The 14532-nt window shown below is 43.7% G+C and overlaps 1 protein-coding gene across 1 annotated transcript; it reads right to left on the bottom strand.

Annotated features, from left to right (window-relative positions):
• Positions 1-1202: 1202 nt before the first annotated feature.
• Positions 1203-4894, bottom strand: LOC148134661 (tubulin alpha chain). The gene is made up of 4 exons (XM_087985636.1): positions 4761-4894; positions 3270-3492; positions 3002-3150; positions 1203-2763 (listed from the first exon to the last, which is right to left on the bottom strand). The coding sequence occupies exons 1-4, from the start codon at positions 4761-4763 to the stop codon at positions 1783-1785; spliced, it is 1356 nt and encodes a 451-aa protein (XP_087841762.1). The 5' UTR covers positions 4764-4894; the 3' UTR covers positions 1203-1782.
• Positions 4895-14532: the final 9638 nt, after the last annotated feature.

Below are 14532 nucleotides of genomic sequence, written 5' to 3' on the forward strand. Positions count from 1 at the left end.
GTTGAAAATTTAAGTTTCCTTAATATCTAGCAAGTCAGGCTCCTTAAGATTTTTCCATATTGCAATTTTAACCACCTTACTCTTCATAGAATCAGGAGCCAGGTCCACTTAACCTTTTTGAATAGGGGTCAGAAAGTGTGGTGCTGGAAAAGCACAACCAATCAGGCTGCATCCAAGGAGAATTGATGTTTTGAGCATCGGCTCTTCGTTAGGAATTGGGGTGGGGTGAAGGTATCTTGGAACACAATAGGTAGATGAAGGTGGGTGTGATGGACAGTTCAAGAGGGCAGTGCTGATTTGGAAGGTTGAATCTGAGATAAGGTCAGGGGAGGAGAGATGAAGAAACTGGTGAAATTGGCATTGATCCATGTGGTTGGAGGGTCCAAAGGCAGAAAACAAGACATTCTTCCACCAGACATCAGGTGATTAGAACTTGGCATTAGAGGCAACCTAGGACTTGCATGTCTGTGAAGGGGGAACGTTGAAATGCTCAGCCATGGAGTGGTGGGGCTGTGTAGTGCACGTCCAAAGATGCTCTCTGGGACGTTCCACAAGTTGGCATCCTATCTCTCCAATGTAGGAGACCACAGATGTATGTGGAGGTGCACAGAAAAAAAACACATCACATCCCCACCCTTCTTCTCTCCCATTTATCTCTCAGCATCCCCCCCCCCACATTGCTGATGAGGAACTTGTTCCTAATGTCAACGCTCCGGCTCCTAAGATGCTGCCTGACCAGCTGTGCTTTTCCACTACCACACATTTTTAATGACCGCCAATCTTCACTCTCTCCTTGTTGCATAGTACATCACCCCAGGAAGCACTTTGATAAAACTATTGTATAATCTGTAAGGTAACTTTTTCCATCCTATAGAGTGGAAATCAAAACTGTTTCCTCATTCATCCCTCTTTGGCCCTGTCTCCCTGGTGATAATTAGGCCAACTTGATCCATTGCCTAAATAATGAGGTATTTCAAATAGCCCAGTCCTGGAGTGTCAGGTATTACAGCATCCACTAGAAAAAAAATGAATTTATCACTAATTATTTTGTTCCCAGCATGCTGAACACCAATATTGAGACTTAACCTCCTGTCCAACTCAACTGTTGGCAAGGTTAAGGTTAAAAATAAAATATATATATTTCAGCCATTCAGTAATTAGGTAATTTCAAGTGCCCAGGACCAATGCATCAAGACAAGACATGACAGGGATCATTTATTGATAATGCCATAAAGACAGAACAAGAGTTACATCTGTGACAAATTTACTTTGTGCTGCATAGCAATCTCAATTCAGATGTATATTGCTACAGATATTACAAGTGTTATGTCTCATTACATTTAGCACACATTGCAACTTAAACATTAGCTGTTCACTGAACTGAAGCCATGATATTACTTCCAAGAGTTACTACAAGTATAGTATAGCAGAGGCTCAACATTGGGCAGACTGTGCCCCTCATTCCAGATGAAGGGCTTATGCCTAAAACATTGATTCTCCTGCTCAGATGCTGTCTGACCAGCTGTACTTTTCCAGCACCACACAACTGATCTCCAGCATCTGCAGTCCTCACTTTCTCCCAGACAAAGCACAGCAGAACATTTGCTTAAAATTATGGAATGCAAACACATTGACATAACCACGATGCAATGCCCAATAGGAAAAGGGAGATCCAATTCAATTTGGTCAATCTTCAATAAACAATTGTTTAAAACTCAATGTTTTGCATTTTAATCTTAGCTCCCTGTTACAGCAGCACCATATTGTGATGTCAAAATCATGTTAATATTCTTCCCCTTCCTCCTCTCCTTCCCCTTCGATAGAGTCAACACCAACTTCCTCGTAATCCTTCTCTAAGGCAGCCATATCCTCACGGGCTTCCGAGAACTCTCCTTCCTCCATACCCTCACCAACATACCAGTGAACAAAGGCACGCTTGGCATACATCAGGTCAAACTTGTGGTCCAGGCGAGCCCAAGCTTCAGCAATGGCTGTGGTGTTGCTCAACATACATACAGCCCGCTGAACCTTGGCCAAGTCACCTCCAGGAACCACAGTAGGAGGCTGGTAGTTAATACCAACCTTAAAACCAGTGGGACACCAATCCACAAACTGGATGCTACGCTTGGTTTTAATAGTAGCAATAGCAGCATTGACATCTTTTGGCACTACGTCACCACGGTAAAGGAGACAGCAGGCCATGTACTTGCCATGGCGAGGGTCACATTTGACCATCTGGTTGGCTGGCTCAAAACATGCATTGGTTATCTCAGACACTGAAAGCTGCTCATGGTATGCCTTCTCAGCAGAGATAACTGGTGCATAAGTGGCCAAGGGGAAATGGATACGGGGATATGGCACCAAGTTGGTCTGGAACTCGGTCAGATCAACATTCAGGGCACCATCAAAGCGAAGGGAGGCAGTGATAGAGGACACTATCTGACTGATGAGGCGGTTCAGGTTGGTGTAAGTTGGCCTTTCAATATCTAAGTTTCTTCGGCAGATGTCATAGATGGCTTCGTTGTCAACCATGAAAGCACAATCAGAGTGCTCCAGGGTAGTGTGGGTTGTCAGGATGGAATTGTAAGGCTCCACCACTGCAGTGGACACCTGGGGAGCTGGGTAGATGGAGAATTCAAGCTTGGATTTCTTGCCATAGTCAACGGAGAGACGTTCCATCAGAAGAGATGTAAACCCAGAGCCAGTGCCACCACCAAAGCTGTGGAACACCAGGAAACCTTGCAGACCTGTGCATTGGTCAGCCTGTTTTAAAATAAGCAGAGATACCACAAGCATATTAAGTACACAGTGTATTTGTTACTCAGTAACAATTATTTTTATGGAATGTGGTTAATTATAAACATAGAACAAAAGATTTATTTGAAGACTACAAGAAGAAATTTTCTATATATAGAGTGGGCAAACAGCTCCTATACAAATTGAACAGAGTTTAGGTTTTGATTTAATCCTTGCTAAAAATGGGATTTAACAGCCAGCTCACCAGTTTACGGATGCGGTCCAGAACCAAGTCAATGATCTCCTTGCCAATTGTGTAGTGACCACGGGCATAGTTATTGGCTGCATCTTCCTTCCCAGTGATCAGCTGCTCAGGGTGGAACAGCTGGCGGTATGTACCAGTACGAACCTCATCTAGGATGGGGAGACAAAATTCAGCAATTTATTAACACGTGCAATCGTGGGATGAAATCAGGCTCAAGCATAACCAGAGAAGAGATCTGAAGGCAACTGTCACCCATGCTATCACCTACCTATTACAGTTGGCTCCAAGTCCACAAACACAGCTCGTGGAACATGTTTGCCTGCTCCAGTCTCACTGAAGAACGTGTTGAAGGAATCATCTCCACCTCCGATGGTCTTGTCACTGGGCATCTGCCCATCAGGCTGGATGCCGTGTTCCAAGCAGTAAAGCTCCCAACAGGCATTTCCAATCTGGACTCCAGCCTGGCCAACATGGATACTGATGCACTCACGCTGTAGAAAAGAGAACGAGAGAGAAAAAAAGAATACAATACAATCAGTTCAGGATATTTGTCCTGCAGCTTTGCTCAAGCATCGCTCGCTAAGATCACGTCAACCACTAAACTGTAGTCAAGAACAGCGATGTTAAAAACATCCTCGGCTGATGCACTAGCGATAATGGCCAAGGTCTGTGATTTTGACTTAAGTTTGCTTTGAACGCTTCAGCTCCTCGAGATGATACTTGGCGCCTGAGCTTGGAAAACAGCACATGCGCAGTGAGCGGGTCCAGGCTCCGACAAATATTTGGGGGGGGGGGGGGATGTAGTTTTCCGCTGCGTCCCTGTGCGCGCGGGAACCAGTGACAGAACTACAATATCCAGGATGTAGTGCGCACTGCGGCACCTACAGGCCACAGCGGCTCCGCCATGTTAGTACCCGAACTGCTCGATAAAGCGTTCCCATCCATCGCCAGGTTTTCCCTGTGGGATCTATAGAGTGCTGAACAGGACATGGGAGTAGATGTAAAAGGGTACGTGTAAAGCCTAGACCTTTATTTACTAAATAACCACATTTACACACGGCTCGACAGCCATTGTTAGGGTCAGACTTTTCGTCTTTTATAAACTCGAGCAATTTAAGTTGCAGAATGAGAATTATTGCTTTGTCTAACCCTCCCCACCCTCAAACCTCCCTCTAGATTTTAAACTGCGCACCGAGAGCGTTCCCCAACTCCCGCGCTTTTCATTCAGGCAGTTCAGAAGAGCTGGAGCGCTTTAAAGCCAGGCGGATGAAAGAGAAACCTCTTGATTCCCGCGGGTAAGCTTCACGTTCAAAAAGAGCAGAGCGACGCCTTTTCTCTCTCCCACCTCCCCTCCCCAAACCAATGCAGCGCATTACACACATGGATGCTACACCAGGATCACTTTCTGCCTCACTCGAGCGAAATAATCGATTAATGACTTCTCCCAGACAAAGAATATTTTACACGCTGGAAAATTATGTTTTGGGGGAGGGGTAGAGCAAATGCTACTGCCATCGAGCTTTAGCATTGATGTATTAAAAGACAAATGAGCTTCAATTTTAAACAACGTTGCCAAGCTTGTTACTTCAAAGCAACATTATAGTCGACTACAAACGCTACTGCACTTCAAAAGAAAGTACACCACGACGGCGATAAAATAAAGGTTGCTGATTAATTTCGGCGCAATTGTGCACCATCGATATGACAGGCGGCACGAATATAAATTAGTTTTGGATGGAAAATAATATTGTATACTTACCATTTTTATTCAAGTCAGAAAATGATATGGATGAACTTACAAAGAATGGGACTGTTACTTCGCTCGACAATAACGAGTCGGTGTAAGTAACCGAGTGGGAAATATTAGCGGATGGCGCCTTTTTATATGAATGGAGGCCGTCCTTAGTCCAATCTTTCATCGCCATTGGCTCAGAGGAAGAAAGGAGGTGGCGGGAGAAGATGTCAATTAGAGTGGATTGGGCAAATGTTGGCATTTTAAAACACGTCAGCTTTAACGTTACAAGTTCTGTTTCAGGGACTGCGCAAAATAAATCACCGCAGAATGTACGAGAAAAGGGGCGAGTTACCTTTCGCTTGAGCAAGTGGTGAGATTTGAAATTGGAATATCTTTGCTATGCAGCCCTAGTCTTCAAACCACGCCCTTCATCTTTCACATATCAAATCTTGGAAAAGGGTGACTTTAAAATAAAATGAGTTCCCCCTGTTTAGCATCTTTTAATATTTGTACAAGGATGACTAAACAAGAAAGCACAAGGGCCACTGAAAGCTTCAATAGATTATGAGTATTGCAGTAATGAAATGTGTGTTATGTAGACATCTGCAGTAGGGGCGGGGATGATCCGAGATTGCAGAATGCGGACTATGAGGAAAGCAATTTGACCGACTCCGCAGTTGCTGCAGAATTTATATCACAATTCCATCATGTACCCTTGACTTTGGAATGTTGAAAAGTCAGGGGCTACACACGATATTGTGCTAAAATTACTGTCTGATGTGACCTTTGTGTAGAAAACGTTTAAATTAGGTATATATCTGTCATTGAGGATATTGTGTACTTGTTTAAATGTGTGATTTAAGGATGGATATCATTAAAGGGGGAATGGAACGCAAAGCCGATGTCCATTTTTTTAACGAAAAAATAATCTTTTGTGGATAAAGTGGCAAAAAAAAATCAAGTATCACCTTTCTCTGTCAGTAATAACATTTTCACTTCTGTATTAGAGATTGTGGATCAAAGCCGCAGTCCAGCAAATTCAGTACGTCACTCAGGTGCCCGAAGATCAATAAAATAACATAGATGAGAAAAAAATTCCAGTATTTGAAGGAGTTACTAGCATAGTGGGTGGAGGAATTCTAGTAAGTATTCCAAAATCTTTGGTTAGGTACCTCATACTAGGTTATTTAGCAGGATTGTACCAGCAGGAATTTCAAACACTGGATTAGGAATTGGCTCCACTTCCACAGCAAAAATGTAGTATGGATGTACCTCAACCTAAACCCACATTACTTATGATGTTCTTCAGGAACTGATCATCAGTTCCCTATCTTTATTGTACTTACGAATGTTCCGGACAGTGATGTTGGTAGTGTGGTTGGTAAATTTGCAGATTATACATGAATCTGTGCACTGGTTAAGACAGTTGAGGGATGTAGTCTATAAAGAAATATAGGTATGCTTGGGCAGTGGTTCTCAAACTTTATTTCTTAAAGGAAATAGGTTAATAATTATCGATCCCTCCACAATCCAAATTAGAACACTGTACAATATTCATAATGTGATAGTATTGCATATAAGAATTGTTTTCATAATACTTTTAAGTATACAAGAGTATGCTATCCTTAGAACAATGTTTATTGCATTCTACTTCCACCTCCTCTCCTCCAGCCCTCACTCATTCTTTTTCACTTAATCACAGTGCCCAGGGTAGTTGGCCACATCACCTATCTTGCTTGGTAAGCCCTTTCACATCATTTTGCAGATCCCCAGGAATATCTCAGCAGACGACAGCTGGATAACCCCTGTGCTGGGTCATACAATGTAAATTGCTTGAACATAGATAAATGTAAGTTCATACATATTAGATTAGATTACTTACAGTGTGGAAACAGGCCCTTCGGCCCAACAAGTCCATACCGACCCTCCGAAGAGCAACCCACCCAGACCCATTCCCCTACATTTACCCCTTCACCTAACACTACGGGCAATTTAGCATGGCCAATTCACCTAACCTGCACATTTTTGGAGGAAACTGGAGCACCCGGAGGAAACTCACGCAGACACGGGGAGAATGTGCAAACTCCACACAGACAGTTGCCTGATGCGGGAATTGAACCCGGCGCTGTGAGGCAGCAGTACTAACCACTGTGCCACCGTGCTGCCCACTAGTCAGGCATGCAAAATAGATATATCACTTACAGGGAGTGTTACTGAAGACTCAGTGTTATTTGCATTGATGAGCTTGATCAATGTACAAAAAGGTGTAAATAAAGCTCTCAGCATATTGGGTTATTTTGATAGAGCCATTTGGTATAAATGAAAGTTCATACTTCAGTCCCCTCTCAAATAGATTACCAAGCCACTTGGTTACCAAAATAGCTGCAAACAAAACTGTAATAAGCATAAAATTGAACAGACCACCTGGCATGGGCCAAGGTACCTAATTAATCTATTGGCGCTTGTATCAAAATTAAGAGAGCTGTCCAATGGAATAGTTAAGCAATAGCCTTGCATAGTTATGCTCACAAAATTATCCCTTTCGGGTCACGTCTCCATCACCATCCTGCACAGGTTCGATCCCACCTGTGGGACTTATTCACCCTAAGTAGTGGCACAGTGGTATATAACTAGGAGGGAGCGGATTTGAGACCTCAAGTTGACTCCAAGCTCTATGAAATCTCATGGCACCAGGTTAAGTATGTGCAAGGATGTATGCTAATTACCACTTACCACCCACATTCACCAGATCAATCTTTACTTAGTGTTGAAGACGACCTGGAGAACACACTGAGGATGACAAAAGCATGGAATGTGCTCTTAGTGTCATAGAGTCAGAGATGTACAGCACGGAAACAGACCCTTTGGTCCACCTTGTCCATGCCAACCAGACTGCTCCTCGGATGCTGCCTGAACTGCTGTGCTCTTCCAGCACCACTAATCCAGAATCTGGTTTCCAGCATCTGCAGTCATTGTTTTTACCAACAGATATCCCAACCCAATCTCGTCCCACCTGCCAGCACCCGGCCCATATCCCTCCAAACCCTTCCTATTCATATACCCATCCGAATGCCTTTTAAATATTGCAATTGTACTAGGCTCCACCACTTCCTCTGGCAGCTCATTCCAAACACGTACTACCCTCTGTGTGAAAAGGTTGCCCCTTAGGTTTCTTTTATATCTTTCCCCTCTCACCCTAAACCTACGGCCTCTAGTTCTGGACTCCCCCCAACCCAGGGAAAATACTTTGTCTATTTATCCTATCCATGCTCCACATGATTTTATAAACCTCTATAAAGTTTATGTTTAACCCTCAGCCTCTGATGCTCCAGGGAAAACAGCCCTAACCTACTCAACCTCTCCCTGTAGCTCAAATCCTCCAACCCTGGCAACATCCTTGTAAATCTTTTTTCAACCTTTTCAAGTTTCACAACATTCTTCCGATAGGAAGGAGACCAGAATTGCACGCAATATTCCAACAGTGGCCTAACCAATGTCCTGTACAGCCGCAACATGACCTCCCAACCCCTGTACTCAATACTCTGACCAATAAAGGAAAGCATACCAAGCAGCTTCTTCACTATCCTATCTACCTGCGACTCCACTTTCAAGGAGCTATTAACCTGCACTCCAATGTCTCTTTGTTCAGCAACAGTCCCTAGGACCTTACCATTAAGTGTAAAAGTCCTGCTAAGATTTGCTTTCCCAAAATGCAGCACCTCGTATTTATCTGAATTAAACTCCATCTGCCACTTCTCAGCCCATTAGCCCATCTGATCAAGATCCCATTGTAATCTGAGGTAACCCTCTTCATTGTCCACTACACCTCCAATTTTGGTGTCATCTGCAAACTTACTAACTGTACCTCTTTTGCGTGCATCCAAATCATTTATATAAATGATGAAAAGTAGTGGACCCAGCGCCAATCCTTGTGGCACTCCACTGGCCACAGGCCTCCAGTCTGAAAAACAACCCTTCACCACCACCCTCTGTCTTCTACCTTTGAGCCAGTTCTGTATCCAAATGGCTAGTTCTCCCTGTATTCCATGAGATCCAACCTTGCTAACCAGTCTCCCATGGGGAACCTTGTCGCACACCTTACTGAAGTCCATATAGATCACATCTACTACTCTGCCCTAATCAATCCTCTTTGTTACTTCGTCAAAATACTCAATCAAGTTCATGAGACATGATTTCCCATGTACAAAACCATGTTGACTATCAATAATCAGTCCTTGCCTTTCCAAATACATGTACATCCTGTCCCTCAGGATTCCCTCCAACAACTTGCCTACCACTGACGTCAAACTCACTGGTCTATAGCTCCTTGGCTTGTCCTTACCACCTTTCTTAAACAGTAGCACCACGTTAGCCAACTTCCAGTCTTCGGCACCTCACCTGTGACTATCGATGATATAAATATCTCAGCAAGAGGCCCAGCAATCACTTCCCTAGCTTCCCACAGAGTTCTAGGATACACCTGATCATGTTCTGGGGATTTATCCACTTTCATGCGTTTCAAAACATCCAACACTTCCTCCTCTGTAATATGGACATTTTGCAAGATGTCACCATCTATTTCCCTACATTCTATAGCTTCTATGCCCTTTTCCACAATAACTACTGATGCAAAATACTCATTTAGTATCTCCCCCATTTTCTGCGGCTTGCTGATCTTTGAGGGGTCCTGTAGTCTCCCTAGTTACCCTTTTGTCCTTAATATATTTGTAAAAACCCATTGGATTCTCCTTAACTCTAATTGCCAAAGTTCTCTCATGTCCCCTTTTTACCCTCCTGATTTCTCTCTTAAGTATACTCCTACTGCCTTTATACTCTTCTAAGGATTCACTCGATCTATCTTGTCTATACCTGACATATGCTTCCTTCTTTTTCTTAACCAAACCCTCAATTTCTTTCGTCATCCAGCATTCCCTACACCTACCACCCTTGCCTTTCACCCTGACAGGAATATACTTTCTCTGGACTCTCATTATCTCATTTTTGAAGACTTCCCATTTTCCAGCCGTCCCTTTACCTGCGAACATCTGCCTCCAATCAGCTTTTGAAAGTTCTTGCCTAATACCGTCAAAATTGGCCTTTCTCCAATTTAGAACTTCAACTTTTAGATCTGGCCTATCCTTTTCCGTCACTATTTTAAATCTAATAGAATTATGGTCGCTGGCCCCAAAGTGCTCCCCCACTGACACCTCAGTCACCTGCCCTGCCTTATTTCCCAAGAGTAGGTCAAGTTTTGCACTTTCTCTAGTAGGTACATCCACATACTGAATCAGAAAATTTTCTTGTACACACTTAACAAATTCCTCTCCATCTAAACCCTTAACACTATGGCAGTCCCAATCTATGTTTGGAAAGTTAAATTCCCCTACCATAACCACCCTATTATTCTTATAAATAACTGAGATCTCCTTACAAATTTGTTTGTCAATTTCCCTCTGATTATTAGGGGGTCTATAAAACAATCTCAATAAGGTGATCATCCCTTTCTTATTTCTCAGTTCCACCCAAATAACTTCCCTGGATGTATTTCCGGGAATATCCTCCCTCAGTACAGCTGTAATGCTATCTCTTATCAAAAACGTTACTCCCCCTCCTCTCTTGCCTCCCTTTCTATCCTTCCTGTAGCATTTGTATCCTCAAACATTAAGCTGCCAGTCCTGTCCATCCCTGAGCCACATTTCTGTAATTACTATGATACCCAGTCCCATGTTCCTAACCATGCCTAGAGTTCATCTGCCTTCCCTGTTAGGCCCCTTGCATTGAAATAAATGCAGTTTAATTTATCAGTGCTACCTTGTTCTCTGCTTTGTCCCTGCCTGCCCTGACTGTTTGACTTGCTTCAGTTCTCAAGTGTACCAGTCTCAGATTGATCTCTTTCCTCACTATCTCCCTGGGTCCCACCCACCCACCTTATTAGTTTAAATCCTCCCAAGCAGCTCTAGCAAATCTCCCTGCCAGTATGTTAGCCCCCTTCCAATTTAGGTGCAATCAGTCCTTCTTGTACAGGTCACTTCTACCCCAAAAGAGCTTCCAATGATCCAAAAATGTGAATCCTTCTCCCATACACCAGCTCCTCAGCCATGCATTCATCTGCTCTATCTTCCTATTCCTGCCCTCACTAACTTGTAGCACCAGGAGAAATCCAGATATTACTACTCTTGAGGACCTCCTTTTTAAATTCCTGCCTAGCCCTCTGTAATCTCCCTTCAGAATCTCAACCTTTTCCCTTCCTAGGTTGTTGGTTCTAATGTGTACAATGACGTCCTGCTGGGCACTCTCCCCCTTGAGAACATTTTACACCTCTCTGAGACATCCTTGATCCTGGCACCAAGGAAGCAACATCATTCTGATTTTTCGCTGCTGGTCACAGAAACGTCTGTCTGTGCCTCGGACTAGAGAGTCCCCTAACACAGTTGATCTCTTGGAAGCCAACGTACCCCTCATTGCATTAGAGCCAGTCTCAATACCAGAAACTTGGCTGTTCGTGCTACATGCCCCTGAGAATCCATCGCTCCCTAGTTTTTCTAAACTAGCATACTTGTTTGAAATGAGGATAGCCACAGAAGACTTTTGCACGAACTGCTTGCCTCTCTTACCTTTCCTGGAGTTAACCCATCTATGTGACTATATCTGAGACTCCCCCCCCCCCCCCCAACTTCCTATAACTGCCATCCATCAAATCCCCTTGCTCTTGTAAATTCCTCATTGCCTCTAAGTGTCTCTCCAACCGATCCATTCGATCGGATAGGATTCGCAACCGACATTTATTGCAGATATAATCCTCAGTAACCCATAAACTCTCCCTAAACTCCCACATCTGACAAGAAAAGCATATCACTCTAATAAAGGCCATTTTTGCTTCTTTCAATCCATAGACCCAGAAAATAGCATTGTCTTATTCTTCTACAAACACTGTTCCAGGTTAAATGAATACTTATGGCTTATATTTTAAGTTTAATCAAGAGACATATCTCAATAAAACATATAATCAAGAAATAACCCACTCTGCAGATGTACTGTAAGGTCATGCTTAAAATATTCACTTACTTGTTCCTGTGCTCTGAATTCTCCCAGACAGGCTCCTCCAAGATTAGTTGTGAAGTTCACTGTTTGTTAATTTTCCCAGATGCACTCTGATGTCCAGTAATACATGAATTCAAACAGCAAAGGCAGTAACTGTGCAGGTTCACTGCTGTGTCAGTTAGCAATGTGGGTTTCTTTCTCTCTCTCTCTCTCTCCTGACCTCAGCATGTGCTTCCTTTGTCTGATCCTCTCCCTTTTGAAAGTGCTGTTGTTTTGACTTTTTTTTTCTCCAAAGTTCCAAAACAATGCAACAGCATATAAAACAGTAATTGCTGCTCCTGGAATTCGAGGAAATCACCTCCAACAGCTCAAATACCTCAAAAAAGGAGCAGCTATTACAGCCAGAAATTTTTCCCATTCTCCATCTTGGATTACCCAGAATCCTTTTATTGTTGGGGATGTCAATGTCCATCACCATGATTGGTTTGGTAGCACCACTACTGACTGAGCTGGCCAAGTCCTGAAGGATGCAGTTGCCAAATTGGGCTTGTGACAAGTGATAAGAGAACCAACAAGAGGGAAAAACCTATTTGACCTCTCCAACCTACCTGTTGAAGATAAATCTGTCCATTATAGTGTTGGTAGGAGGCCTTGTTTCATATTTGAGGAAAACTGGCTAAGCATTTGTTGCCCATCCTTAATTGCTCTAAGACTGAGTGGATTACTAGACTATTTCAGAGGCAGTTAAGAATCGAACACACTGCTCTGGTCTGGAATCAAATGTATGCCAAATCATATAAGATGCCATAAAGATATAGAAAGGCTGTTTCCTCATGTGGGGCAATTAGAGTGAGAGCTCATAGTCTTAGGATAAAGAGGACCAGATTTGAAAAGCGATGTGGAGAAATTACTTTTCTCAAAAGGTAGTGAGGTAGTATTCACTACCTCAGTATGATGGAAACTGGGAAATTAAGTAAATTTACAGAGGAGAAAGATTTTTAACTAGTAATGGGTTGAAGGGTTTTGGAGAGCAGGCAGGAAAGTGGATTTGAAGCTAATATTAGATCAGCCATCATCTTATCAAATGGTGGAGCAGCCTGGAGGGGCTGAATTGCCTACTCCTGCTCCTAGTTCTTATGTTCCTTTCCCAAAAGTGAACCAAATGGTTTCTTTGATAACCAATGGTAGTTTCATGCTACTATTGCTGAGACTACCTTTTCATTCCAGCTGTTTTTTAATTCACTGATTTTAAGTTCCACCAGCTGCATGGTGTATTTGAGATCACAACCCCAAAGTATTAGCCTGGCTATTTGGATTATTGGCGAAAGTGAGGACTGCAGATGTTGGAGATTAGAGTCGAGAGTGTGGTGCTGGAAAAGCACAGCAGGTCAGATAGCATCTGAGGAGCAGGATAGTCGATGTTTCGGGCAAAAGCCCTTCAACAGGAATGAGGCTAAGAGCCTCGGGGTGAAGAAATGTAGGGGTGGGGCTGGGGAAGGTAGCTGAGAGTACAATAGATGGATGGATGTGGGGGTAAAGGTGATAGGTCAGAGGGGAGGGTGGAGCTGATAGGTGGAAAGGAAGATGGAAAGGTAGGAATTAGGATAAGGGGGGAAAAAAAAGAGAGAGAAAGGGGGGGGGGGGGGGGGGGGGGGGGGGGGAGTATGAGGAAACTGGTGAAATCCACATTAAGGCCATGGGGTTGTTGGGTCCAGAGGCAGAATATGAGGTGTTCTTTCTCCAGGCGTCAGGTGGTTAGGGAGTGGCGATAGAGGAGGCCAAGGACCTGCATGTCCTCAGCAGAGTGGGAGGGGGAGTTGAAGTGTTCAGTCACAGGGCGGTGGGGTTGGTTAGTGCGGATGTCCCAGAGATGTTCTCTGAAGCGCTCTGAGTAGGCATCCTGTCTCCCCAGTGTAGAGGAGACCACATTGGGAGCAACGGATACAGTGAACGACATGTGGACGTGCAGGTAAAACTTTGATGGATTCTCAAGGCTCCTTTGGGGCCTTGGACAGAGGTGATGGGGGGGGGGGGGGAAGCAAAAAAAAAAAAGAAAGGTGTGGGCTCAGGTTTTGCAATTCCTGCAGTGGGGGTGGAAGGTGAGTAATGGGAGTGGGGGCTGGGTTCTGTCCTTGTTGCAGTTGGAGGGGTGGGGTTTGGGGGCAGAGGTGCAGGAAGTGGAGGAGATGCACTGGAGGGCATCAACCATGTGGGAGGGGAATGAATCTCAGCGACCTCCCTCCTCTTCCCAGACTTCTGTCTCCATCAATAGTGACTGACTCAGCACTGACATTTTCTACAAACCCACTGACTCCCACAGCTACCTAGATTACCCATCCTCCCATGAAAATGCTATCCCTTATTCCCAATTCCTCCACATCAGCTCCCAGGAGGACCAGTTCCACCACAGAACACACCAGATGACCCCCTCCTTTTTAAAAAAAAAAAATCACAATTTTCCCTCCCAGCTTATTGGCTGAAGCTCTTGAATTCTGTTCCTAATCATTTCTCTCCCTTTCCTTCAAGTTTATGGCTAAATTGTTAAAAATCTACTTCTTTAACCAAGGTTTTGGTCACCTATCCTTTTATCCCCTTAGGTGGTTTGATGTTAAAATTTGATAATTGCTCTGAAGTGCCATAGTTTTACCATGTTGAAGATATACTATAAATGCAAGTCTTGGTTGTTGAAATATGCAACTGAGAAAATTATACAGTCAAAAAAACCAATCATATGTTCCTAGGGAATGCAGTACAG

The sequence above is a fragment of the Chiloscyllium plagiosum genome, unplaced genomic scaffold (assembly GCF_037043375.1).
Source record: "Chiloscyllium plagiosum isolate Xiang-an unplaced genomic scaffold, Cpla_swu_hap1 HiC_scaffold_53X, whole genome shotgun sequence".
Classification (NCBI taxonomy): Eukaryota; Metazoa; Chordata; class Chondrichthyes; order Orectolobiformes; family Hemiscylliidae; genus Chiloscyllium; species Chiloscyllium plagiosum.

Excerpts from the sequence above, each read along its gene's own strand:
- LOC148134661 (XM_087985636.1), bottom strand. Across the intron at positions 3,151-3,269 it reads CTTGGAGCCAACTGTAATAG|ATGAGGTTCGTACTGGTACA; the intron begins GTAGGTGATAGC and ends TCCCCATCCTAG. Across the intron at positions 2,764-3,001 it reads TGGACCGCATCCGTAAACTG|GCTGACCAATGCACAGGTCT; the intron begins GTGAGCTGGCTG and ends ATTTTAAAACAG.